At 45.6% G+C, this 27,743-nt stretch overlaps 1 protein-coding gene across 1 annotated transcript; it reads left to right on the top strand.

Moving 5' to 3' along the window:
- Window positions 1-193: 193 nt before the first annotated feature.
- SOAT2 (sterol O-acyltransferase 2) lies at window positions 194-27,692 on the top strand. Its single transcript, XM_083728903.1, has 17 exons — window positions 194-312; window positions 2,812-2,884; window positions 6,362-6,560; window positions 8,251-8,309; window positions 10,008-10,135; window positions 12,453-12,512; window positions 14,336-14,443; window positions 15,280-15,562; window positions 16,931-17,006; window positions 17,543-17,624; window positions 18,262-18,307; window positions 18,714-18,843; window positions 19,754-19,851; window positions 21,840-21,938; window positions 24,027-24,162; window positions 25,930-26,075; window positions 27,318-27,692. Exons 3-17 carry the CDS (start codon window positions 6,461-6,463, stop codon window positions 27,366-27,368), a joined length of 1,602 nt encoding a protein of 533 aa, XP_083585029.1. The 5' UTR covers window positions 194-312; window positions 2,812-2,884; window positions 6,362-6,460; the 3' UTR covers window positions 27,369-27,692.
- The last annotated feature ends 51 nt before the right edge of the window (window positions 27,693-27,743 follow it).

The following is a 27,743-nucleotide window of genomic DNA, read 5'->3' on the forward strand; positions in this document are numbered from 1 at the left end:
TCAGAACTAACCTATTTTGTATTTAACTTGCCTTTCTGTTGTAACCTGCATGAATCTAAATAAAACTAAATAAATAAATCTGACGGCGGCACTGTCAGCTTCTGGCACCTCAGGGCAGCAACCTAGTTTAGGCTGTGTGTTCCCGCCCTGCAAGTTCTGTCTATTCATTGTCCCTCAGCATCTACCGCCTGAGGCAGTTGCCTCACTATGCCACATGGCAGAGCCAGCCCTGGCAGGTGTGTCACATGCTTCATCAATGTCCATTCAGTGATGTTATAATTAGGCCTCGTTCTCTCTGACATACTTTTTAAGGTACATTTTCCCACCCAAAATTGTGGGAACTGCGGTTGGTTAACATGCTGGGAACTGGAGCTGTGTGAGGGAGGAAACTACAGTTCCCATGATTCTTTGGGGGTGGGAATGTGCTTTATGAGGTAAAATTGATTAGATACAAAGACAGATTTCAAGATGACATTGCTGGATGGGGGATTACAACTATTCATCCCCACCACTATAAATGATCTTTGGCATCTTCTCTTATCTAAATTCTGAAACAATGGTTTGAGCTCCTCAACGACATTTGAAAAAGTATCAAATGAAGGGAAATATATCTAGAATATACATAATTTTAATGGGAATTAAGGCAAAAAGGGATGGATGACTTTTCTCAGTGGGAGAAGAAATGAAGTGTTAAATTAGATGATAAGTGTTAGAATTTTGTTTTGAGAGAATGGCTGCTGTTTTCAACTTGTGTAAGTACAAGAGATGCATGTTTTAAACTAATTGCCAGATGGAGCATCACCCCTTGGCAACAGAAAAGAATTACTCATCAAGGCTAAGGCTCCCGGTGGGGAAAATGTTGTTTTAAAAGTACGTATTTACACTTCAGTTTTATTTGATTTGTGTGTTGTGTGTTTTTTTAATTATGCCGCTTAACAGAATTAAAAACAGTAAAAAGTTAAAAGAGAAGTAACAATCATCATAAAAAAATGAACGGTTTAAGTCAGCAGCAGCTTGAAATCAAATTGGAACCAACAAATTTAAAAGCCAGGAACAATAAGTGAGAAAAACTCAAGAGCCAAAGGCTTGCTGAAGCAAGATGTCTTTTCAATGAATGTCAAAATGCTTAAATGGATGTTAAAAATTCTCAGTGACAAGAGAAGGGGATTCCACAGTATTGGTGCCACCACTGAAAAGGCTGCAGCATTGATCCTTCCCATCTGATATCCTGTAAGGGCAGGAGCACCTCAGTTGTTGATCTTAACTACTGACATGCTTCTATAGGAGTAGACATAAGGTTGGATTATTCTAAAATTTCATTTTTCTGGCATGATATATTAAATGTAATTACTACAACTACTTACATATTACATTTGAAGAAGAGGGTGATAGCCAGTGCCACTTAAAGTGGATCTTCTCTGCTGAAATAAATGGATTTAAGTCCATGGATTTCAATGAATCTATAACTTAATGATATACCACCCAGAGGCTATTCTGAGTGGGACTATAAGAAAATCACTATAAATTACTTTTAGAACTACTGATGGCTCCTAGGACATTTACTGCATGGATACGGAAAGAATCAATAGTTCCCACTGTTTCTGCATTCGAAAAATATATGGGACCTAGAATTACAAGAAGTGTTTACACAAGGAAATAAAGTGTAAAAATTCACCAGAGTAATAAACACTATTTTATTTTAGAATGGTCATCACTACACCATGTTTATTTTCTTTTCGAAAAATCATGATCACGAGTATGCATCAAAGTATGGGTGCAGAAAACAAAAACATTTGATACGACACAATTTATGTCAGACTTTTCATTAGTTTTGTAATACCTTTGGAGTGACAATGCATAGTTGGTCAACTTTCTGAAACTATTATTTATGAAACCCCCTGATAAAATAAAATACTAGGGGGTAGTATTTGACTAAATACAGTGGCACCTTGGTTCTCAAACTTAATCCGTTCCGGAAGTCCATTCCAAAACCAAAGCGGTCCAGAATCAAGACGCGCTTTCCCATAGAAAGTAATGCAAAATGGATTAATCCATTCCAGACGTTTAAAAACAACCCCTAAAACAGCAATTTAACATGAATTTTACTATCTAACCATTGATCCATAAAAATGAAAGCAATAAACAGTGTACTGCAGTCACACAAGCAATCAATCAGTAGCTGAACTGAGTTCCACACAGTCACAAAAACAAAACAAAAAGAGCCACAAAAACGCAAAATAAATAACAAAAACAGATAGACCTCATCATAACACTCAAAATGGAAGTGTAGCACTCAAATCGGTAGCGTAACACTCAAAACGGAGCATGTTCAGCTTCCAAAAAAAGTTCGCAAACCAGAACACTTACTTCCGGGTTTGCAGTGTTTGGGTTCCAAGTTGTTTGAGCACCAAGGTGTTTGAGAACCAAGGTACCACTGTAAATGCAAAAGTGAGTGACTTCTGTTTGTGCAATGGACTTTGCCCCTGCTCTCCTCCCTCCAAATTTGCTCGGGAGCATTGTGGACAGACCTAGATTGGAGGGTGGGGTGTTGGAGAGGGGGGAAGTCTCATTGCACAAGTGGATGTCGATCCACTTGCACAAAGCTCTACTTTGCACTACACTGAATACAACCCAGAGTGACATGCATTGTTAATCATAACCAGAGTAGGCTTATTGAAATTAATGAACTTTTTAAAAGCAGGAACAAAGACAAAACCCCTCTTCCTCCAAGAGCAGAGAATTCTACTTACGTACATGCAACAAAGACTGCATTTTGCATTATTGCTATTATTAATTCCACTTCTATCCTAGCATTCCTCCAAAGAACTCAAGATGGCCTACATAGTTCTCCATCCCCATTGCATGCACACAACAACCCTGTGGGGTGGGTTAGGCAGAGAGAGAAAGAGAAACCAGAGGCCTTCCTTCTGAGCATGGTGGACCGGAGAGTGTTTAAGAAGGACAGAACTTTTTTTATGTATGCCACTACAGCAGCAAGGATTCTGATTGCAAAATACTGGAAGACACAAGATTTACCCACACTGGAGGAATGGCACACGCAGTTGATGGACTATATGGAACTGGCCGAAATGACTGGCAGAATCCGAGACTTGGGAGAAGAAACATTCGAGGAAGATTGGAGAAAATTTAAAGACTATTTGGAAAAATATTATAAGTTGTATGAATGTTAAAAAATGCACCTTTTAGGAAATCCTAGCTTCAGTAATGTTAAATTTAAGAAATGGAAATTAAGGTACAAGGAGTCAGAGATAGAATAATGAAACAACTTTATTGTGTTAAAATGAAAATGTACATGATTTGGGTTATAATATATTTGAAATTGGGCAACATGATAAAAAGGAAGATACAATAAGTATTGAAATAAGTTAACAAATTGCAGACGTTATGTATTACAGAGAATGCAGGGTTGGGAGGATGTGGGGAAGTCCAACAGATTTGGAAAGAAGGGTAAGAAAAATTTGTAACTTTTCTTTATTGCTTTTATAATACGTTCTTTATTCTTCTTTCTGTATTTTATAAAACTAATAAAAAATATTTTAAAAAAAAAAAGAGAGAAAGAGAAAGAGAGAGAGAGAGAGACTGGCCCCTGGTTATCCATTGCGCTTCATGGTTTAGTGGGGATTTGAATCTTGGTTTCCCCAATCATACTCTGATAATTAATTTCCTCCCCCATTCGCAAGCAGTGCTGTTTATTATAAAACAATGTCTAAGCCTGAAGATTTTTTCAAAGTTATATTCAAAGAATCACACACACACATCCACCAAAGACAGGAAAATGTTTGACTGAAAACATGACATAACATTATATATTTGGCTACCAACGCAAACTGTACTATTATAGATATGAGCTAGCTTTTAACACAGAAGAATCCACAGACTTCCGTAAACAAAGAACCAGGAAATAGCGGCAAAAGACACAGAGGAATAGGCAGAACTTCACTCTGTGGACTTAACAGACCTGTGGGGAGAGTCATATGCTTTAAATGTGCTTTAGATCTATGGTGTGAATGCAGCTTAGGTGTGATGGCAAACAGCCATGGGGTGGTTTTAAAAAGTCCTGCCATTAGGCAGCAAGTGTCAGGCTGCTGATCTGGGGTTGTCATGAAAGGGTAGCAAATTCTTATCTATTTAATGGATCGTCAACCATTGCCTATATAAAAACAGCTAACATCAATAAAGGTAAAGGAACCCATGACCATTAGGTCCAGTCGTGGCCGACTCTGGGGTTGCGGCACTCATCTTGCTTTACTGGCCGAGGGAGCCGGCATACAGCTTCCGGGTCATGTGGCCAGCATGACTAAGCCGCTTCTGGCGAACCAGAGCAGCACACGGAAATGCTGTTTACCTTCCCGCTGGAGCAGTACCTATTTATCTACTTGCACTTTGACCTGCTTTCGAACTGCTAGGTTGGCAGGAGCTGGGACTGAGCAACAGGAGCTCACCCCGTCACGGGGATTCGAACCGCCAACCTTCTGATCGGCAAGTCCTAGGCTCTGTGGTTTAACCCACAGCGCCACCCGCGTCCCCAACATCTATAATGGGAGTGCTTTGAGGAAAATAGCAGGGGTAGAATGCGGAAGATGGGATGGCGGAAAGAGAGAAAATGGTCCCTGCTGTCAGCATGTGCAACCAGCAAGAAACCTTTGCTCCTCCAGATGTAGTTGGACTCCAGCTCCCATCAGCCCCCAGCCAACATGCCAATGGCCAATAGCCCAACGAATGTGGAGGGCACGCAGACTCCCCATCCCTGCTGTCATACACCCCTTAAGATAACTGCATAAACCAGTTGTTGTCTATCCACAGTGAAATACATCTAAACATAACTGAACAGCTAAAAGTATGGGCTGGCTTTCTGGAGTCCAGGCTGTGGACTGTGGCAACACCTTCTCTTCCTCTGTAGATTGGAACAGAAAACATGAGCTCCTCTGCTGCAGTCAGTCACCCCTTACCTCCAGTATTTCAGTAGTGAGTTGAGACTCACAAGCCAAACACTTACATACGTATTTGTATCTCACTCTTCAAAAAGAAAAGAAAACGAACTTTTCCAGTAGAACTAAGCATATGCAGCTCTGTGCAATCCTCAATTCTTATGAATTTGTGTCCCAAAGTATAAAAGATACCTTTCTATATAGAAATCCTTGATCCACAAAAGAAATAATATTTTGACTATATTGTGGTTTTATTGCCACCTAGTGGTCAAAAGGTCAGAAGGCAGCTTAATTTTGCTAGGCTGGTTGTGAACGCAGAACAAATTAAAACCTTCCTGTATCTGAAGAAGTGTGCATGCACACGAAAGCTCATACCAAGAACTAACTTAGTTGGTCTTTAAGGTGCTACTGGAAGGAATTTTTTTTGTTTTGACTATGGCAGACCAACACGGCTACCTATCTGTAACTAAAACCTTCCTGCTTTGCCTTTTAGCTTCATCATTGTACAGTGGTACCTCGGGTTAAGTACTTAATTCGTTCTGGAGGTCCATACTTAACCTGAAACTGTTCTTAACCTGAAACACCACTTTAGCTAATGGGGCCTCCCGCTGCCACCATGTCGCCGGACCACGTTTTCTGTTCTCATCCTGAAGCAAAGTTCTTAATCCAAGGTACTATTTCTGGGTTAGCGGAGTTTGTAACCTGAAGCGTATGTAACCTGAAGTGTATGTAACCCGAGGTACCACTGTATAGCTTCTCCCATACGCTGAGGATGTTTCTAACTGATTTTAATATTGCATTTCTACATTGTTGTAATTTGCAGAAGGACTTTATGGTGAAGACTGCTCTTTAGCAAGGGCAAAATGGCTAGAACGGCCCCTGACACATCAGCTGTAACTTTAAGAATTTCTGCTTGTGCTTGCTTTTCCCTCCTCCCTCCCCATTCCTTTTTCCTCACGTGCCATGTCTTTTTAGATCGTGAACTCGAGGATAGTGATTGTCGTAGAACTCAATTTTGTATGCTGCTCTGAGAGCCCTTTAAGCTAAAGAGTGGGATAATTAATGCTGTAAATGAACAATACACATACTTGTACATTCTAAAATTTTCCCCAGCTCCAAAGAATAAGGGCAGCAAATCCACATGCTTTAAATGTGTGTCGACTGTGTATTTAATGCATGGTGTGGACCTGCCCTAAATGTGCCTCTTAATTTAACTTTAAAAATCTTTAACTTAATTTGGGGTGTATGGGTGAAAGAGCGAGCACCTTCGATATCAGAAGCCATGAAAACATGTCTCTCTTAAGAACCCACCAACTCTCACTCTGAGTGCAGAGGTCTGGCTGTGTGATTCCAAGTGCTTCAAGCCTGATAAAGCTTTATCTTATCACTGCACTAATGATTTGCAATTTCAGATGAGGACTTTACTCCCCTCCTGCCAGTGAGTCATCTGACCAGCTGGCCGGACTGCAGAATTGAAATCGAACCATTGGGGCTCAAAATTCAGTCCTAACATGGAGCCTAGGGAGTTGGGCACCGAAAACCTGAGGCAAAGGAGATCCCAGGAGAAGGCCCAAAAGGAAGAAGAAGAAGCGCCACAACAAGTACCAAATGGTGAGGAGCAGGGCTTTTGTTTTCCCCAGGGGGAACTCACAATAACTCAGTTCTGGCACCTCCCAAGTGGGCACCATTGCCATTCTAAGAGAAAGGGGCAGGTGTTCCTGGTGAGTTCCAGCACCTCTTTTTCTAGAAAAATAGCATCTCAGGGAAAGTCCTGGGGCATGATGCTGCAAAGGAATGCTAAGAAAGCATTGCTGAAAATGACTGGGATTGCATGGAGACCCATAGGAAAAGCTAAGGGCTGGGCTTTCAAGCCAATGGCTTTTGTTGCAGCCGCTGACTCAAAGGAACCTCCCTTACTTTACATGTGCCCCCTTTTTTTAAACTCAGAAACTGCTGTGGAAGGAAGGCAGAGCATCCCAGGAGAGTGGTAGTGGTGAGAGATCCCCTCAGGCCTGAAGCGTGACAAGGGTTGGATAGCAATGATAGTCTGTTATCACCTGCTGTTCATTAAGGAAGTGGCTGAGTTGGGAGGAAGGCATAGCGAGTTCAGCAGTGGCAGACTGGCTGAGCTATGGAAATGGGTGAACAGTCTGCTAGGTATTGTCCAGAAACAGGGGGTGCTTCCAGTCAGCTACCATTTTGGGGTGGGACTCAATCAAATACAGGCAAATTTTGGTTCTGCAATAACAGTTGATTTGGCACACTTGCACAACAGACCTGATCCTCCCCAAACCACTCCCCAAATTTGACTTTTAACAATAAGGAAAGTGACATGAAAATGCTGATGTAAGATCGTCTAACCTCCCCACATTAAAAAAAAAAATGTTTTATTAATTTCCCACTAGGAACACAATTGTTAATATTACACTGAACTTCAAACAGAGTTGAAGTTCCTTCCTTCCATAACCATGTCAATAAATGTTAAGTTCCCATCATTGGTAGTGTTACTAAAAGTTTCATATTAACATATAGTTTCTTGCCTTTTTCTTACATCGGCTACAACTTGATATATCTGGCTATATTTGGTCCAATTTTACTAGACCAATTTTAATTGTTAACAGGTTAAAGGCACACCTGTGATTATTCCAACTCTTCATACTTTCAACACTGAATTTTAGTTGTGTAATAAAATGAGATGATACATTTAATGAATGCAGCCTAGCTCTTCCTTTTTGGTGGTCTTTTGAGACAAGCACATTTTCCTTGCTGGTTTTATATGCTGAATCATGGCATTTGTTAGAGGTGTTAACAAAAGCAAGTTGTCCTCTTCCATTATCTGAAAATGGGGAAAATGTCAAGGAGATAACTGGGTATGTTAACACCCCACAAACCAGTTTAGCTGTTTCTCTCAGTAAGTTAAACAAAAACAAATTATGTTGCAGTTCTATGCATACTTACCTAGAAGTAAGTTCCATTGCACTCAGCAGGGCTGCTTCTGCATAGACATGCATAAGACTATGCTGTTAGCCATTAATCCTTTCACAGCTCTGAAAAGAAATAGGAATTGCCAGCTATGACAAATAGTCTGATTCCCACCACCCCACAACTTTACCACCTGTGTCATCAAGAATTCCTTGGCACTATTGTTGAATTCTACTACAGTAACCAACCTAACTTTGGCCACATGCAAACCCTGCGGTGGGAGGGAGGTACCTGACTGTAATTCCAGCAGTGAGCTATCAAGTGTCCATCGGACCACAGTGTTCCTGAGCATCTTCCCTTGCCATCTCTAATTATCTAGGAGACGCCAAACACCTGGACATCATCACTGCTCATATCCAGTGGAAGAGACACATGGAGGTAACAACAGTTGCTTTCAGAAGCATTGCCTGGGATGGAAAGGGCCCGGGGTGAGGCAGATAATCTCCTAGCCCTTTTGCATGGGGAGGAGAGCAGTCAGTCAGGTAAGGCCAGGGACGGGCAACCTGTGGCTCTCCAGTAGACTGTAATCTCACTCTTCCCTTCCCTGTTGACCATGCTGGCTGATGCTGATGGGAACTGAAGCACAGTAACATCTGGAGGGCCATAGGTTTCACACCTCTGCTGTAAGACCATGAACCAACCATTAGGATGTCGTTCAGAGCCAGAGTGTCATTCAGTTACTAACTTGTGGGAATTCAATGGTGGTCAGGCCCTCAAAGCTTTCCCAAGAGCTGGCGTTATTGTTTACATCCATATCATGATATTGGTTTCATATTTTTTGACCTGGCAATATATTGCAATTAATGGGGGGTGGGGGTGCTATGCAAAAATCACAACGTGGGGAAAACTGTGAAGCCAGCCAATGCCTTTACATAGCTCCATCCTTATTTCAGACATCATGATATATATCGGTATATCATGATTTTTAGCTGGTGATATACAGTCGTACCTTGGAAGTCAAACAGAATCCGTTCCGGAAGTCTGTTTGACTTCCAAAACATTTGGAAACCAAGCCTCAGCTTCCTATTGGCTGCAGGAAGCTCGTGTAGCCAATCGGAAGCTGCGTTGGACGTTCAGGTTCCAAATAACATTTGTGAACCGGAACACTCACTTCCAGGTTTGCGGCATTCAGGAGCCAAAACGTTTGAGTCGCAAGGTGTTCATCAACCAAGGTACGACTGTATTGCAATGTTGAAAACCAGATATCACCCAGTCCTAGACATAAGTCCATAATTTAAATTTAAATTAATTGCATTTAAAAGCAGTGAGCAAGAGTGTGAGTAGGTGACCTGTCTGCCTGGTCATTCTCCTGTCTGGGTGATGCTAACTGTTAACAAGCCAATTCAGGGGCCTGCTCTTTGCTCTCCCTCCCTGTGGCCATTTATCCTTAAGCAGGGTTTGGACAGGACTTCATACAGAGGACTCCTTCAAACAAAGGACCATCCTCTGTCAAGCAGGACTTATCACCACCTGAAAGAAGGCAAAAACTCCCAGAAGATAACAGAGAAGGGGATGAGGAAAAAGCCCTGGGGTTTTAGGGTGGGTCTTTCCTAGGTAGTAAAAAGGTAAAGGACCCCTGACAGTTAAGTCCAGTCGTGGATGACTCTGGGGTTGCGGCACTCATCTTGCTTTAAAGGCCAAGGGAGCCGGCGTTTGTCCGCAGACAGTTTTTCCGGGTCATGTGGCCAGCATGACTAAGCCGCTTCTGGTGCAACAGAACACCGAAACCAGAGCAGCGCATTTACCTTCCTGCTGGAGTGGTACCTATTTATCTACTTGCACTTTTTGGCATGCTTTCAAACTGCTAGGTTGGCAGGAGCTGGGACCGAGCAACAGGAGCTCACCCCATTGCGGGGATTCGAACTGCCGACCTTCCAATTGGCAAGCCCTATACTCAGTGGTTTAGACCACAGGGCCACCTGCGTCCCTCTTCCTAGGTAGTAGGACCCCAATAAAGGAGAGACTGGAGGGTGGCGTGAGAAGAACTTGTCTTTTATGTCTGTGCATTCTGGGAAGCTCCAGGGCGAGGGTGGGGAAGGGAGATGGTTACGTAATCTCTTGGTGTTTTCTTGGCAGGCGATGAAGTCGGAGCTCCTGGAGCAGGTCCACACTCAGCTCAGTGAGCTGCTGGACAAAGCGTTGGAAGAAGCAGCATACTCCTTTCCCCCTCGTTTGAGGAACGGTTTAGCAAAGCAAGCAAACAGGTAACCAGGCCAGCTCCACTACAGCCTCTGCTTTCCCAACAACAGCAAATACAGGTGCAAAGTCTAAGCAAACTAGGGGCGGGTTCGGACTTCCGCTATTTTCAGGCGAGATTCAAATACATATTTCGCAAATTCAGGTTCTGCACTCGCAGTTGATTGGGAGGTACCATTTAACAAACCCGCTTCTATGAAAAGATCAGACTTTTTTTGTGACAATGGGGAATGCACTGGTTAACAATATCATCTAATCTCCCTTAAAACAAATCAGTGTTGAATTCTCACCCAGCAAGTCCTCTGGAAACACTCAGCAACTGAAACCCACAATAACGTCAGGCAAAAACAAAGTGGCCACAAACAATTCAACCTTCATTCAAATGAGTAGCTAAAACAAAACAAAAAAAAAAGCCCTATGCCATTCCTTGAAAGGTGACAAAGTGGAAGTTGCCTGAACACCGAGTTGTTGTGAAGGTGAATGAGATAATGAAATGCTATTATCTAATCTCAGGAACTGGTAAACTGCAAACTAAATGGATGGAAAGATACCCCCAGGATTTCAAGTTGCTCCTAAGATAATAGTAATAGTAGTAATAATAATAATAATAATAATAATAATAATAATAATAATAATTTATTTAATTATACCCCACCCATCTGGCAGCTTCCAACACAATATTAAAAAACAGTAATGCACCAAACATTAAAAGCTTCCCTAAACATTTTGAAGCACTGAAAATGTATACTAAGTGTTTTAAGACAACATCATGATGTTCCTGACATCAGGCATATAATATGTAAGGCACAACATAAAAGGAAAGGGGGATGGGGAAGAAAGAAGAAAACCAGCAAATTCTGGCAACAAATACTTCAAGTTACACAGCTACTCTAATAAAGATCAGTTTGAAAAGGAGAGGAAGGGGCAAATGGCAACTAGAGTAGGCCCACCTGTCCAGCTTATCTGACTGTGTAGTATACTCTCCCATATGCACTCCCACTGCTGGTTTGGGAAGCGGTTTACATAAATGACATTAGCCACGACCCCTGTCTGTCATGCCATTTCTTTATGGAACACTGCATTTTTGATGTGTTCTCCCTCAAACCACTTTCGATCCGAATTGAGAACATGAACAACCTGGCTGATTTTTGAGCCAGCAATGTGTACGCAGCCTTTGCCTATGGCAGCCAAGTTGGATGATTGTGTTATATGAATTCTAAGGTCTCAAATACAGAATAAATATTCATAAACGCACACATATGTGTGGGAGAGCAATCCTGAAGCCATTTTGACTCTCCCAAATTGACCTCAAATATTCCTCTGCAGTAAGGGAGGCAAATGGGAAAAGCCTTCTCATTGTATTTTTGCTTACAAATCCTGTCTTAAGTTCGTACTTGTGTATGAATAGGGTGAGCCTGTGACTTGGATTCAGGAACTAAAGTACATTACAAAATAATGGCCAGGCTGCCCAGGTAACCCAATCAGCAGCCATTATCAGGTATCCTGGCAGACAGGATTTCTGCTGTAGACCGCCTCCTGTGATGTATGTATGATGATTGGTGGTCTTTGGCTAAGGAGGTTTGGCAATGCCAAAAGTCTTTAAAGCTTGCTGCACACTTTTGTTCAGGGTCTTTCCATCCTTGGAAGGAGGGGAGGCAACTCTGTAGCAACAGAAATATAAATATCTGCCTTGTTTTCCACTGGATCCTGCCTCCATCCATTCTTCTCTGACCGATCAGGGACTTAGGGGACTCAGAGTCCCATGGGGAGCTGGGCAGCAAAAGCCAAACCCCAATTTTAACATCAGTTGCTAATGCATATAAGATGAGGGAGAGGGGGGTAGGGGTGGTAAAGATAAAGGGACCCCTGACCATTAGGTCCAGTTGTGACCGACTCCGCGGTTGCGGCGCTCATCTCGCTTTATTGGCTGAGAGAGCAGGCATACAGCTTCTGGGTCATGTGGCCAGCATGACTAAGCCGCTTCTGCCGAATCAGAGCAGCGCACGGAAATGCCGTTTACCTTCCTGCTGGAGCGGTACCTATTTATCTACTTGCACTCTGACGTGCTTTCGAACTGTTAGGTTGGCAGGAGCAGGGACCAAGCAACGGGAGCTCACCCCGTCGCGGGGATTCAAACCACCGACCTTCTGATCGGCAAGTCCTAGGCTCTGTGGTTTAACCCACAGCACCACCTGCATCCCTCCACAGCGCCACCCCCCGCAGCAATTAAGTAATGTTCTTTTTCTGCTGCTCCCAATTCCTTGCCCAGAAACAAGTGGGGTCTAAGAGATCATGCTAACCATTCCTTGCCTTGGAACCTTACAGGGAGAAAAGCTCACAGCAGGAGAAACAGAAAGTGTTTGTTGAACGGCAGTCGTTGCTTGAGTGAGTATGTCCTGTTTTCTTGCTTGCTCTTGAAATGAAAAGAGGACCACTAAGAGGGAGGCCCTCCTGTGCCATATATGTAACTTCCCAGTAAGTCCTTGGATGAGTTACTGGCGACTCAATAATATGAGGCAAAGCAGGCATGGCAAATGCCTTCTAGATGCTGAAACAAAAAAAATTCCTTCCAGTAGCACCTTAAAGACCAACTAAGTTAGTTCTTGGTATGAGCTTTCGTGTGCATGCACACTTCTTCAGATACACTGAAACAGAAGTTTCCAGACCCTTCTATATAGTGAGAAGGTGGGGAGGGGTATTACTCAGAAGGGTGGTGGGAATGGGTGATTGGCAGATAGCTGTGATGAGCCTGTTGACGACTCTTAACGACTGCAATAGGTCTTACAGGAAAAAGCAAGGGGTGAGAAGGTGAAAAATGGCTTTGTCATGTATAATGAGATAAGAATCCAATGTCTTTGTTCAGACCAGGTCTCTCCATGGTTTTAAGTTTGGTGATAAGTTGCAGTTCAGCAGCTTCTCTTTCCAGTCTATTTCTGAAATTCCTTTGTAGTAAAACAGCTACTTTGAGATCTTGTATAGAATGTCCAGGGAGATTGAAGTGTTCTCCTACTGGTTTCTCTGTCTTGTATTCCTGATGTCAGATTTATGTCCGTTTATTCTTTGGCGTAAGGTTTGGCCTGTTTGTCCAATATAGAGAGCTGAAGGACACTGTTGGCATTTGATGGCATACACAATGTTAGACGATGAGCAATTAAATAGTCCCGAGATGGTATGTGTGATGTTGTTGGGGCCAGTAATGGTGTTGTCCGGGTGTATGTGGCAGCAAAGTTGGCATCTGGGTTTATTGCAGGCTCTGGTGCCAGTGTCCGTGTTAAGCTCACCAAGTCCTGTTACCTCTTCAACTTCCGACACCACCTCTTCCCAGTCTTCTCCCTCTGACCGCTCATCATTGTCCCTCCACAACTGCACAGACTCTGAGCCTTCTTCCTTTGGTGGTTCCCCAGCTGATGCCTGCCACACCGTTCCTCTGTGAATGACACTGATGAACTGCAACGCCCATCACTCCTGACTATTGGCCATCATGGCTGGGGCTGATGGGAGCAACATCTGGAGAGCTACGGGTTCCCCACCTTTAATGCCCAGGTGTGGCGATCACACAGGGTCCCCGGACGTTTGACGGTCTATTGATCCCTGTGCCACCACTGTGCTCACTTCCCTGCTACCACCAACCCACTATTCTCGGGTACACACAGTTGTTTAAACTGAACCAAATAAACAAGTTTATTTTATAAGTATTAACAAGTTTATGGTTTCTCAGATAATATTCTCGTCAGTTTCTTACCTTTAGTTTCTTTACCTTCCTAATACCTTCTGACTGATTATCTCAAGTGTTTGACTGACTCCTCTTAACAGATTCTCTCACTCTCTCACATCAGACCAGCCCAACCCACAGACTTATCCTCTCTCTCTCTTCACTAACTCCAGACTAACTTCTCAACAACTCTAACTCTAACTCCTCCCCTTGGGTTCCTATTGGTTAGTCATTTTACAATTAGTTAACCCTTTCCTTATGAACCCAGTATGATGTCACATACCTAGGAGGGCAAACGCCACACCAGGTCATGTTAGATACCTCTGGGGCAAAGTCCTTTTTCTGAAAACAAGAGGCACCTGCTAGGAAAGAAGCAGGATCCCTATCGTACTACTTCAGACCCTGGCTGCATATGCATGCAGCCCATGAACACCACACCACCACCACTACCTTAGAGCTCACACATTGGCAAACCTGTTCCCCTTCTCTTTTGCAGCGAACTGCTGGATGTAGAGCACTTCCGCACCATCTACCACATGTTCGTGGCCATGCTCTGCGTCTTCGCTGTCAGCACCGTTGTTGTGGATTTCATTGATGAAGGACGGTATGGTTCAGCAATGGGGCTGGGGACAGGTGGGGCAGCATAGGGAGACTTGCATGGTAGAACAGCGGAGGACAGGGAGAAGGACTTGCAGCAAAATGCAACCCTCCCAGTCTCTGTATCAGGTCCATGGAGCTCGTCCCACATTTTCTGAGCAGCGCCCTGCTTTTCGCCCTCTCTGGGTGTTTCTGCCCAGCTGGAATTTGCCCTTGAACTGTGACAATGCCTCTTAGAATCATAGAATCATAGAGTTGGAAGAGACCACAAGGGCCATTGAGTCCAACCCCCTGCCAAGCAGGAAACACCATCAGAGCACTCCTGACATATGGTTGTCAAGCCTCTGCTTAAAGACCTCCAAAGAAGGAGACCACCACACTCCTTGGCAGCGAATTCCACTGTCGAACACTGTCTCTTGCACACCTGGAATAACCAAGGGTCATCCAACCTCCTGCAATGCAGCCATCTCAGCTAAACCATCCATGAAAGATGGCCATCCATCCATCTGGAGGGAGGACAGACACAGGTGTGTGCATGTGTGTGCAAAAAGTATCCCACTGAACAGAGGTAAACATCTGTGCTTGCTGCTCTGCTCACTTTTGACTCGCCTGCTACTGGCCTGTGGCCCCTGAAAAGTTGCCCAAGAGGGAAATGCGGCCCTCAGGCTGGGAAACGTTCCCCACCCCTGTCCAATGGAAAGGTTTGTGTGCTGTGATTTCGAATGCCCCTGGCTTGAGACCCAACCCACAGTCTTTAATTGGAACCTGTTGTCTCTTACCTGCTTGAATGACTCTCCATGTTGGTTGCTGTGTCCTCAGTGGCTGCCTTTCCATCTTCCACAGCCTTGTCCTGGACTTCAAGCTCTTCATCTTTGCTTTCGGAAAGCTGCACGTGGCACTCTTTGCCTGGCTCTGCATGTTCCTCTACACCCTAGTGGTCCCCTACAAGGCCCTGCAGATCTGGACTAGCTGCTTAAGGACTGTCCGGTTCCCCAAACTCTTCACAGCGGCTGTGGTTGTGGCGCTGCTGCTCTGCCACACTGCTGTCCTGGGCTTCTATCCCATCCACACTGTAGTCAGCTACAAACTGGGGCCTGCCTCTCGTTTCATTGTCATCCTGGAGCAGGTGCAGTACTGTGACATCGTCATCACCAAGGGAGATAAACTCCCAAGCAGTCTGGTGGGTGGAGCGGGTGGCGCATCAGGCTAATTCAAAGGAGAGAGGGGTGCATTGTAGGGGGGAGGCTAAGGGCGGTGGTGGCTTTTTTCCCATTGGTACTGGTAGGTCTGAAGGCAAGGAGACCCAACAGTAAGGCAAGGAGCCAGAGAGCCAATGACAAACAGAGCCAACTAAAGCTAGTTTTGATCCCCATTCTCTTCCCGGCTGGATTCTCCAAGCGCAGTGAGGTTTAGGAGCAGAAATTTGCCACTGACTGTGCCTCCTCCTGGACTGGTTGCAAGTAAGAAGGGAGGCAGATGGAGTCAGGCTAAAGGCGGACTGAGGTTGGCAGGACAGTGCCCCATTCACCTTAGTATATCCTCCATTGCTAGTATAGCCTCCATTGCTTAAGGGAAAACCAAATAGTGTCATTTGGGTTGAAAGGGAAAACCAAACAGTATCATTTGGGTTGAAATGGTACATCCACATGCCCAAAGCAGAGGTTCCAGGCATGTGAACAGGCAAGTGAAGAATATAAACACCTGCAGTGGTACAGATGTATATTTCTATATATGGGCTAGAGGTGTGCCACACATCTGACATTTGGCCATGGAACAATCTTGCTCTTGGTTTAAAGGCATACACATCTGCTGGGGCCGGCCCTCCTATTAGGTAGAGGTAATCGCCTCAGGCAGCTGCTTTTGAGTGGTAGCAAGTTCTTGTTGCTGCTGTCACCATAATCAGTAACACATAACCGCAACGGCACATTTCTTATTTATTTACTAAAAGCATTTCTAAGCAACCTGATATTTTACAGTTGGCCTCAGGTTCAATACTGTCCTCAGTCAGTGTGGGCAGTTCTGAGAGCTAGATGGGCAAGCGGTCTGACTCTGCATAAGGGGCAGCTTCCTATGTTGTGGGAAGGCGGTGTAGTCAGCAGCCTGGAGGCAAGCAAAGCAGGCAATTGAGACGGAAAGTTAGCAAGTGGTCAAGCTGATACATTGCCAAGTGGTGACTGGGGGCCAGTCATCCAAGGGCAGCTCAGTCTGTGCCGGTCCAATAAGCTGCTCGGAATGAAGATCCAGGCTACAGCAAGGAGCTTTGTAACATCAAGGACAACTCTATTGGCCCTCTGGGTCATGGGGCAGTAAGTTGGTAAGCTTTAGTGCCACACTCTGGCAGACCTGCCATTCCCTCTCCTGGCAAGCTACTGGGGCAGCAAGAGAAGGGTGCCACTCTGGGTCCTGCCACAGTCCCCCATTCAAGGCAGCCACACACCCAGCACCTACTCAATTGTTCCCCCTGTTTCAGTGCTTGCTTCCCCCACCTGCTTAGATCCGGTTCCTCATGAAGAGCCATGCGTTCCTGCGAGAATCTGTGCCTCCTATCCTCTGCGCTGTGTCCCAGGATGGTGAGTTTGATTGCGGGGTGGTGGCATCTACGCCAGCCCTTCCATCAAAAGTGGGGGGACTTCAGGACCAGAAGAGTCAAATGCCAGAAGGTGTTACCACAAATACCTACCTCTGCCTGCTGCTGCAAAGCAAACGAAATCTCTGCTCAGTGCAAAGCTAAACGAGAGCTCTCTGTGTCCACCATTGAGTGCATAATCTCCCCTATCCACCACCCCTGATCATTGCATAAGCTATCTGAATAATTGACATTGACCTCACACTTCAAAGCATATCTTTGTGATCATGAGAGCTAGAAACTTTGCTTTCTGCACTCAATTCAATGAATCTACAGTTACATCCTTCACAGTATACACAAACTCCTGGGTATTTTATGCTAAAATGGCATTGCAGAAAATGGAAGGGTCTGCGCTGAGTGTACCATGCCAAAGCAAGTTCTACTAAGTTATCTCTTTTCTCATTGTACAATACAACCCCAACCCCACACCTCTTTGCTTCACAGTGCCCTCAGCTGCTCCTCTCTCTTTTTCCTTTCCAGGAAAAGGGCGCCCACCTGAATTCTCAGCATACCTGTATTTCCTCTTCTGCCCCACTTTGATCTACAGAGAGAGCTACCCAAGGCAAGTCCTCTTCTCTCCATCCTCCTATTTTACTCTTTAAAGGCTTCCAGGGTCTCTAACTCTGGGACAAGGACACCCTGGGTCAGAAAGGGAGCAAAACTGGCAGAGCTTTAGAATCCATGATGCTTTTAAAGTATCCCAAAGTAAAGCAGGAGTGTGCTGTTGCTGGTTACAGTTTAAAAAGAATTCCTTCGTATCTTTTTTCTGTTTTTTCTATTGTTAGCGAGTCCTTAAGAAGTGTTGAGTTTAAGCAGCAAATTGGTGCTTCGGGGTTATTAAAATGTAGTTGTTCCTTGGCTGTTATAGGGGTGTGATCTGATATCACTGTAAGTCCAGTATCTGCTCCTGTTAGACTTCCCTTTAAAGTACCAGAAACCCTAATGCAATCCATTCTAGCATAGGTTTTCTGGTGTGGCCTTTATTGGGGCTTTTAAAATTTAATTCCATCCGATCAGGAGGAGAGCTTCATGCTAGAAGGCTATGATCGGTCAGTGATGACACCACTCCCCCCTCAGCTTCCATGGTGCTTCCCACACCTGTCTTGGGGAGTAGTATATCCATCATTCTTCCCAAAGAGAGGGAACTGTACTCCTGTAAGGAGGAAACCTCCACACAGTGCCTTCTCTTTTCCTTGTAGGACACCTTATGTGCGCTGGAGGTACGTCATCAATAACTTTGCTAAGGTGAGAGACGCAAAAACGATGATTCCATTGGCTGGTCATTACATCTGGCCTCTCTGTGGACGAAGAGGGTTCTTAGGGTCACAGGATAGCCCCATGAACCTAAGATGAATGGTTCCAAGTTTCAGGAATCCTGGGTACAGGTCCCTTTGCTGGGTGGCCCCCCATGGGCTTACCTGGCAGTGGTGGCACAGGCAGCAGCAACACTCCAAGCTGGGTGGCTGAAGGCTGCCAATTTAATGTCCCACAATGCCTCAGGGCAGTGCTCTGTTGGGAGCATTGTGGGAAATTAAAATGGCAAGGAGATCCAGCCACTTAGAGCAAGTCGTGAAGGAGATGTTGACACCAGCTCTGAGCCTAAGACACACCCACTGCAGTGGGACGGAACCTTCCCCTTTCTGTTCTGCAGGTTCTTGGGTGCTTGTTTTATGGGTACTTCATCCTGGAGCGCCTTTGCATCCCTGTCTTCAACAACATGAGCAAGCAGCCCTTCAGCACCAAAACCCTGGTGCTCTCCATCTTCAACGCAACGTTACCAGGTAGGTGAGCAGAGAAGCAGCTCTGGTTTGCATGGGGGCACAAGGGATGGAGGTCTGCCAGAAAATAAAACGGTGGGAAGCAATGAAGTCATCTTGAGTTGCTGTTGGGTGGGAAACCTGGTGACCTGTGGGATCATCTTCATTCTCCCCCCCCCCCCGCCTCTTAATCCCTCCCATTAACCACCCACATTGCCTCAGCCTTCTTCCTTCTCTATTGTCACACTCCAAGAGTGACCAGTAATGTCCTTCTCCTGTTTGTTCCTGACTTCCAGTAGTCAGAGGTTTATGTGTGTCAGTGATGTCAGCATGCCGGGGGGCATGATGATGTCACACGCGCATGCCCTGCCCCGGTGAAGGTGCACAGCCCCAGGCACCCACAGCTGGTCAGGAGAACCCCCAGAACTGCACATAGCGTGAAGATTGAATGGATTGTTCTAACTTGCAAGCTGAAATGCTGGTGGAACGATTGCCATAGCACTATGCTGAATTCCTCTTCTCCTTCGCTATATGCATTTATTATTTATTATTCATGCTTTTAGATTCCAAGGAGCTCAAGGTGGCCCATATGGTCCTCCCTCTCCTTATTTAATCCCCTGTGAGGTAGGTTAGGCTGAGAGGCTGTGACCCAAGGTCACCCAGTGAGCTTCATGGCTTAGTGGGCATTCAAACCCTAGTTCATCACTATAACCGCTACACAACACTGTCTCTAATAATGGTAGGGCATGCCCCTACTGAAGAGGCAAAGATTAAAATTGCAAGTGCTTCATATACTCTGTGGTGGTCAAAACTGATCCAATGCAGCCTAAACCAGTAGTGATTGTGCTGCAATCTTACACATCCCTTGCATGATTCTTGTCCCCCCCCCCCCATCGGTACACTCATTTCCTCCTCCATATGTCTGTCCTCACAGGGACCTTTCTGCTGCTTTTGGCATTTTTTGCTTTCCTGCACTGCTGGCTGAATGCCTTTGCTGAGATGCTGCGCTTTGCTGACCGGATGTTCTACAAGGTGATTGGCAGGGGAAGGGCAGAGAGGAGGTTGGTCTGCTTATATTCCATCCCATCAGACACACATGGTGGGTCATTTGGCTTCCTAGGAATGTCAGCTTTCAAATTTTGTCTTCATGGTTACAAGCAGTGCTGTTTTTCTAGAAAAAGAGGTGCCAGAACTCACCATGAACTCCTTCCTTGTTCTTTTATAATGGCAATGGCGTCCGCCTGAGACATACGGGAACTGAGTTCCGGCTGGGGGGAAAAGCCTTGGTTACAAGGAAACAAAAAGCCAAAATAGTTGCACATGCAAAGGCAGAGAATGGCTACGGCACTGAAATTAAAGGCAAGGTAAAGGTAAAGGTACCCCTGACTATTAGGTCCAGTCGCGGACGACTCTGGGGTTGCGGCGCTCATCTCGCTTTACTGGCCGAGGGAGCCGGCGTTTGTCCGCAGACAGCTTCTGGGTCATGTGACCAGCATGACTAAGCCGCTTCTGGTGAACCAGAGCAGCGCACGGCAAAGTCATGTTCTCAGTCACTAGTAGCCACATCACACTGAACAGGCTTGTTTAGCTTCTGAAAAATCAAGCTGCCAATTATACCTGAACAATTTTTCAACTGACACAGCACAACTAGCATTCTGGCTGCAAACCAGTTTTGAATAATCCATTCTAAACAGCCGTTTTGTTGAGGGCAAGAGTTGGATTCTCACGGCATGAAAGACTGCCATCTACAGCAGCGGTGCTAGCAGAGAAATTTGAGGAGAGGCAGTCTGGAGCTGAAAAGCCAGGGTATGGTTTTGCAAGAGGGTTTTGCATACAGGGAGTTGCTGCCAAGACACTGCAGCAGAGAATGGGTAGGGGGACACAATGAAGTGACCAGCAGTCACAGAAGCCCTTGTCTGTAGCTCCCCAAAATGTGGAGACAGGCTGTGGTTGCTAGATGGTGGCAAACTGCATTCTGTGCAGCAGGCGCAGGGAGCTTTTGTCCCTCCAGGTGTTGCTGAACTACAACCAGTGGCATAGTGTGGGTTGTCAGCACCCGGGGCAAAGCAAGTAATTTGCGCCCCCTAACCCATGGATTTGTGCCCCCTAACCCTAACCCCCAAATGTTGCGCCCGGTGCGGCCGGCCCCCCCTGCACCCCCCACACTACGCCACTGACTACAACTCCCATCAACCCTGGTGAAATATACTTGGAGTCAAGAGTGGATTTCATGCTCTTTATTCAGCTCATAGTGGTGAGGAGGAATGAATGTTCCCCCAGAATGGATTGAAGATTAGGGTATAATTAGTGAAATATACTCTTAGTCGAGTGTGGATTTTATGCTCTTTATTCAGCTCACAGTGGTGAGGAGGAATGGAAGTTCCCCCAAAATATCTGCTTTATATACATTATTTACACAATGGGCTGCACGTGATTGGCTAATTCCGGGATTCTCCTGTAGGCCAATCAGGTTGTGGATTCACTTCCACCTGGAGCTGGATTGGGTGGCTTCTGCAGACCAATCAGACTGCTGCATTGTTCTAGGACCAATCAGATTGCTGCATTTTGAATCCTATTGTTCTAGGACCAATCAGACTGCTGCATTTTGGATCCTATTTAACTCAGTACATAACACCTGGCGAGCATAGCCAACAGCGGGATGGTGATGGGAGTTGTAGTTCAACAACATCTGGAAGGGCAAAGATTTCCTAGGCCTGCTGTACATGCTCAGGTGCACTCTTTTTTCTATTGCTATTTCATGTACAGTCACATTCAGTGCCAGTATCCAACTTAGGTCTTATGGCTGACCGCAGCACAGACTCAACTCTGATAGAGTAGGCTATAGAGATGAGCATTTGTCAAAGGAACTGGCCACACAGGGCACACTGGCCAGGGAGCACCTTCTCTCCTGCAGGCTGCCTGAACATGTGTGGCCCAAAATCTTCTGGGGAGCGATGATGCACAGTGTGGCACACATAGCTGTCCAGATTCACGATTGCACCTCCCTCTTTCTGTCCTAGGACTGGTGGAATTCCACATCATTCTCTACATATTACCGGACGTGGAATGTGGTTGTACATGACTGGCTCTACTACTACATCTATCAAGAACTTGTGCGGGTAGGTAAGGCTTTTGTGGGAGGAAACAGGTGTGTTGCACTGTTCGCTACCTTTGGGCCTGGGAGCTCAATCCACTGTTTCTTTGCCCCTCTTCCACCCCAGGGCTTCCTTTACTCCCCCAAACTGCACAGGCTTCATTCTCCAGGATCTCCCTAAAGGACCCCTGTTATGTACTGAAGCAGGGGGCCAGCAGGGGGATAATGTAGATAGTTTTCACTCAGGTCCACCTATGCAAATAAGGAATTGAAAGTGACGTTCAGGGATTGGATTGTTACAGAAAGTTGTTGCTTTGTAGTTGAGCTCTATATAAGTAGGTTGGCTGAACCCTTCAGTTCAGTTCTGTTCTGGCCTGTGAATAAACAAGAGCTGTCTGAAGAATCGCTGTGTCATCTGATATGTTCACCCACAACTTGACAACCCCTCTGCCAGGCTGCTCCCCACCCCCACCCCGCAACATGACGTGGGTGCAGTAAGAGTGCATTGGTGGTGGATTTATACTGGACCGTCCACACATCGGTTCACATTATTAGTTATTCTGTGATGCTTCCTTCACATTACAGCACAAATGTCACCTGGAAGGTCACTCTCCGCTTAAAAAAAAAAGGTTTGTTGGGGGGGGGGTGTCTTCAACAGGTGCCCAATGAACCAGGGGGTGTTTTCAGAGTGTGAGACTGAGGAAAAGGAAAACTTCTCAAGTGGGAGCTAGAAACACTCACTTATTTGAATGTGGATTGAAGATTAGGGTATAATTAGTGAAATATACTCTTAGTCGAGTGTGGATTTCATGCTCTTTATTCAGCTCACAGTGGTGAAGAGGAATGGAAGTCCCCCCGAAATGTCTGCTTTATATACATTATTTACACAATGGGCCCCACGTGATTGGCTAATTCCGGGATTCTCCTGTAGGCCAATCAGGTTGCGGATTCACTTCCTCCTGGAGCTGGATTGGGTGGCTCCTGTGGACCAATCAGACTGCTGCATTCTGGATCTTCTTGTTCTAGGACCAATCAGACTGCTGCATTCTGAATCCTCTTGTTCTAGGACCAATCAGACTGCTGCAATTTGGATCCTATTCAACTCAGTACATAATAATTAGAATATTTTTTTCTTCCTTTGCCTTCCTCTCTTTTGTCCTTTCTTTCTTTCTTTCTTTCTTTCTTTCTTTCTTTCTTTCTTTCTTTCTTTCTGAATTCATTTGTTTTAGATATCATTTTGTTGCATTGCGAAAACTTTAATCAAAAAATTCTGAAACAAGAAACAGGTGCCCAAAGGACAATAGGGATGGTGTTTGCTGGATATGTCTTTTTTTACCGCACATGCCAAAGACCAGGATCTTTTGCATGCAAAGAAAACTACAAAATGAAGATTCCAGATGCACCTTTGTGGACGGGGGTTTTGCAAGTTAGTGGATGCTTCTCCTTGCCCCCATAAAATAACGTCTGGGAGGGAAGTACTGTATTCTTCGCTCTATAAGATGCACCAGACCATAAGACGCACCTAGTTTTTGGAGGAGGAAAACAAGAAAAATAATATTCTGTATCTCAGAAGCCAGAACAGCAAGAGGGATCGCTGCGCAGTGAAAGCAGCAATCCCTCTTGCTGTTCTGGCTTCTGGGATAGCTGCACAGCCTACATTCACTCCATAAGATGCACACACATTTCCCCTTACTTTTTAGGAGGGAAAAAGTGAGTCTTATAGAGCGAAAAATATGGTACTTCCAAAGTGTAAGTAAGGGTGAAGTACTTGCTGTAACTGCTCTGTCTCTTTCCTCACCTGGAGCAGTTTGCTAAAGGGGCAGAGCTTCCCACCAGGTGAGTCTCCGTACAGGGAGGGAGAAGTGGAGGGGCGAGGTGGTGCAAACGCCAATCTGCCATTCCTGCTGATGCATTTGCACCATGACAACTTCCCTGCAGCCTCACTCCTCTCCCGGTAAGCAACAACAGCACACCTGTCGGGAAGTTAAGCGTCGCGGCTCCACCCCACTTGGCAAGCTGTTACCGTTCTTCACTTTTCGCTAGAGAGTGAACACAACATGGGCTGTTTCATGTACAAAACCTGCAACTGACCTGTGCACTTTGCTCCTTCCAGCTCCTCAGAGGAAGGGCCCGGGTTGGGGCAATGCTGTTTGCCTTCATTGTCTCAGCAGTTGTCCACGAATACGTCTTCACCGTGTGCTTTGGCTTCTTCTACCCTGTCATGTTCACCCTCTTTGCCTTCTTTGGAGGTCAGTACTGCCTCAGAAATCCATCTGAGCAGAAACCACCCCACCCCAGACTTGAGCACCCTCAAACTCTTGCAGTACGAAAGGGAAAAGACATTGTTTTCTTACGTTCTTAAACAGCCCCTTATGGTGCAAGAGAGCATTTTAACCTCATGCACACATTACATGCACCAATCTTCCCCTCCAGGATTCATCCCACAGGCTGTTATCTTGCCCTCCCACCCCCAGCTCACACTCCAGGTCCCCCTCCAGGCAGTTTCAGATGGTTAAAAAACATTGCTTTTCATTTTCACTTACTCATTGGACTTCCAGCGTACAGTGGTACCTCGGGTTAAGTACTTAATTCGTTCCGGAGGTCCGTACTTAACTTGAAACTGTTCTTAACCTGAAGCACCACTTTAGCTAATGGGGCCTCCTGCTGCTGCCGCACACGATTTCTGTTCTCATCCTGAAGCAAAGTTCTTAACCTGAAGCACTATTTCTGGGTTAAGGTAAAGGTAAAGGGACCCCTGACCATTAGGTCCAGTCGTGACCGACCCTGGGGTTGCGGCACTCATTTTGCTTTAATGGCCAAGGGAGCTGGCGTACAGCCTCTGGGTCATGTGGCCAGCATGACTAAGCCGCTTCTGGCGAACCAGAGCAGCGCACGGAAACGCCGTTTACCTTCCTGCCGGAGTGGTACCTATTTATCTACTTGCACTTTGACGTACTTTCGAACTGCTTGATTGGCAGGAGCAGGGACCGAGCAACGGGAGCTTACCCCATCGCGGGGATTCGAACCGCCAACCTTCCGATTGGCAAGTCCTAGGCTCTGTGGTTTAACCCACAGCGCCACCCACGTCCCATATTTCTGGGTTAGTGGAGTCTGTAACCTGAAGCGTATGTAACCCGAGGTACCACTGTATGCAGAAGTTTGTATTTCGAATCCATGGCCTTACATTTTGGGTGGCCCCGTTTCACTTCCAAAAGTGACAGTGCGCTCAAGCATTCAAGTTCACTACTGAACTAAGGAAAGGGCAACCTGGAGTGCTCCTGTTCAGAGTTGCAGTCAGCAATGCCATGCACTTTTTCCAGGACACTCCATTCCATTCCCCTTCCTTCCCAGGTTTTTCACATCCACCTATAAGACACACAATGTTTGCAGCCACTGAGTATGCTCAGTGCTATCCTCACTGTGCTGGTGTTTAGCGGGGGGGGGGGATAACCCCAAAGCTCCCCCCCCCCCCAATAAAATTTCCTGCTTCTTCAAACTTCGGCCTTCCTCTGAGCCTGCTGATACATCCCTCGTGCTTCTCAGGAGCCATTTGGGTTGCAAAGCTGCCATAACTCAACATTGGAGCTTGTTATTGATATATGACGGCACATCTGAATGCCTGCAAGTTAGAATAATATGCTCTGTTCCCAAATTAGTTTCAGTTCTGCATGAAGTTCTGCATGAAGGGAACTGCTATTCCTCCAAGTTCTAGGAACGAAGGGTGGCATAAGGGCCATAGTGGTTTGGAGCATCTGCTATGCCTGCAAAAGGTCCCAGCTTCAGTTCCCAGCATCTCCAGGGAATACCCCACCTGAAACCCTGGAGAGCTGCTGCCAATCAGTGTTGGTAGTATGGAGCTAAATGGACCAATAATCTGGTTCACATTCCTATGTCACTATGGACCAGGGCGCTGCTCTGTCGCAGGGGTTCCCAGAAACTGGCAGGTGAGAAATACCTTTGGTCCAGTGTGGTCTGGCCTGTGCCCAACTAACCTTTTCTCCTGGTCTTCTTCACAGTGATCTTTAACTTCATCCTCAATGATAAGAGAACAAGCCCCGTTTGGAACGTCATCATGTGGACATTCCTGTATGTGGGCCAAGGAATCCAGGTCTGCCTGTACTGCCAAGAATGGTATGCCCAAATCCACTGCCCACTCAAAGAGGTGAGCATGCAGACTGGCTTGTGGGTGTAGAACAAGCCCTCAGTTCCTCCCATGTGCCAACTTGCAGAAGGCACAGCCAAAGGCATTTTGCTGCCTGAAGAACTCCCAGTTCTGTCCACTTTCTGTACCTCCCCATCTGCTGCCTGAGGCAGCTGCCTCACAGCAGGGCCAGCCCTGCTATCAGGGATCAAAAGTCCCCAACCCTGATTAGCACACATAAAGGCTCCACAATCCTGTGCTCTTCTGCCATATTATCAATATCATGGTTTCCAAGCACATCAGTAAATGGCAAAATCCACATAGAATCTTGTAGCATCTTGAATAATAAGTGTGCTTGCAGGCAGGTGTTTCTTGTGGGATTGATGCTCCTCCTGCATGCATCTTTTTTTGCGGTGTCCACACAATGTTGTTGACATAAAAATGCTGGCCTGCATTCACACCCAGTCAATTTGGATTTATAGTGGTACTTCGGGTTACATACGCTTCAGGTTACATACACTTCAGGTTACACACTCCACTAAGCCAGAAATAGTGCTTCAGGTTAAGAACTTTGCTTCAGGATAAGAACAGAAATTGGGCTCCAACGGCGCAGCGGCGGCAGGAGGCCCCATTAGCTAAAGTGGTGCTTCAGGTTAAGAACAGTTTCTGGTTAAGTACGGACCTCTGGAACGAATTAAGTACTTAACCCGAGGTACCACTGTATTCACAAGTGTTCCCTTATTTTCATAATATAATTCATTCTGGAGGTCCGTTCTTAACCTGAAACTGTTCTTAACCTGAAGCACTGTAACCTGAAGCGTATGTAACCTGAAGCGTCTGTAACCCGAGGTGCCACTGTACTCTTCCCAGGAGAAATACTGTAACTCCCTTTGAGTTAAAACCCTTTGAGTCAAAGTAGACAATATAGGCTATTTCACAGGTGGTCAAACCTTGAGATAGCTCAATGACCTGCTTTCAGTACTAAAACCCTGCCTGGAAACTCCCTGCCAAATTTATTATGATGTACGTAAGTGTTCCTGGGCTAGAGCCCATTTCATTATATTATGCCATAATGCTCATAATAGAATGAAATGGGCTTATAAAGTGTGACTCCGTGCACTAGCATAAATTGCCACCATATTGCCCTAGATCTAACCACCAGTGAAAGGCATGACTTCGTGTATACCTTTTTGTCTTGTCGAAGTCCTTTCCTTTTCTGATTCTGGCCCTTAGTGATGTTTGTTGTTGTTTTTTGCCTTTCAGAGGACCTTCTGGGGGATAGTGACTCCACGTTCTTGGTCCTGCCGCTCCTAGGTCAATGCCAGCTACCTTTGAGAACCCACCTTCCCCATCCCTTTGCTCCAAACAGATCTTCCTGGACTCACACTCTGACCATTAGAGGAATCGAAGCCCAACATCTTCAGAGGATTGTTAGGTTGTCCATACTTGCTGCTGACTCAAATTCAAGTTCCCAGCATTGACTGACTAATCCTTTCCCCAGCATAGCAAGAAGGTGATTTACCTGTCCACTGTTGTTGCTTGATTCCAGCATCTACGTAATACTTCAAAGTTTGCCTACTCAGTTTATTCATGGCTGTTTTCTACTTTAAAAAAATAAAATTCTGTGCACACAAGTAATTTGGATTCTGCTCTCAGAAATGTGGAGTTCTGCATCATTCATATATTATG

The sequence above is a fragment of the Podarcis gaigeae genome, assembly GCF_964106915.1.
Source record: "Podarcis gaigeae genome assembly, chromosome: 2".
Taxonomy (NCBI): domain Eukaryota; kingdom Metazoa; phylum Chordata; class Lepidosauria; order Squamata; family Lacertidae; genus Podarcis; species Podarcis gaigeae.

What these genes read in the sequence shown, in the direction of transcription:
- SOAT2 (XM_083728903.1), top strand. Translation starts at nt 6,461, where the DNA reads ATGGAGCCTAGGGAGTTGGGCACCGAAAACCTGAGGCAAAGGAGATCC. An exon ending in CTGACCGGATGTTCTACAAG is followed by an intron (nt 19,852 to 21,839) that starts GTGATTGGCAGG and finishes TTTCTGTCCTAG; the next exon opens with GACTGGTGGAATTCCACATC. An exon ending in CCTCTTTGCCTTCTTTGGAG is followed by an intron (nt 24,163 to 25,929) that starts GTCAGTACTGCC and finishes TCTTCTTCACAG; the next exon opens with TGATCTTTAACTTCATCCTC.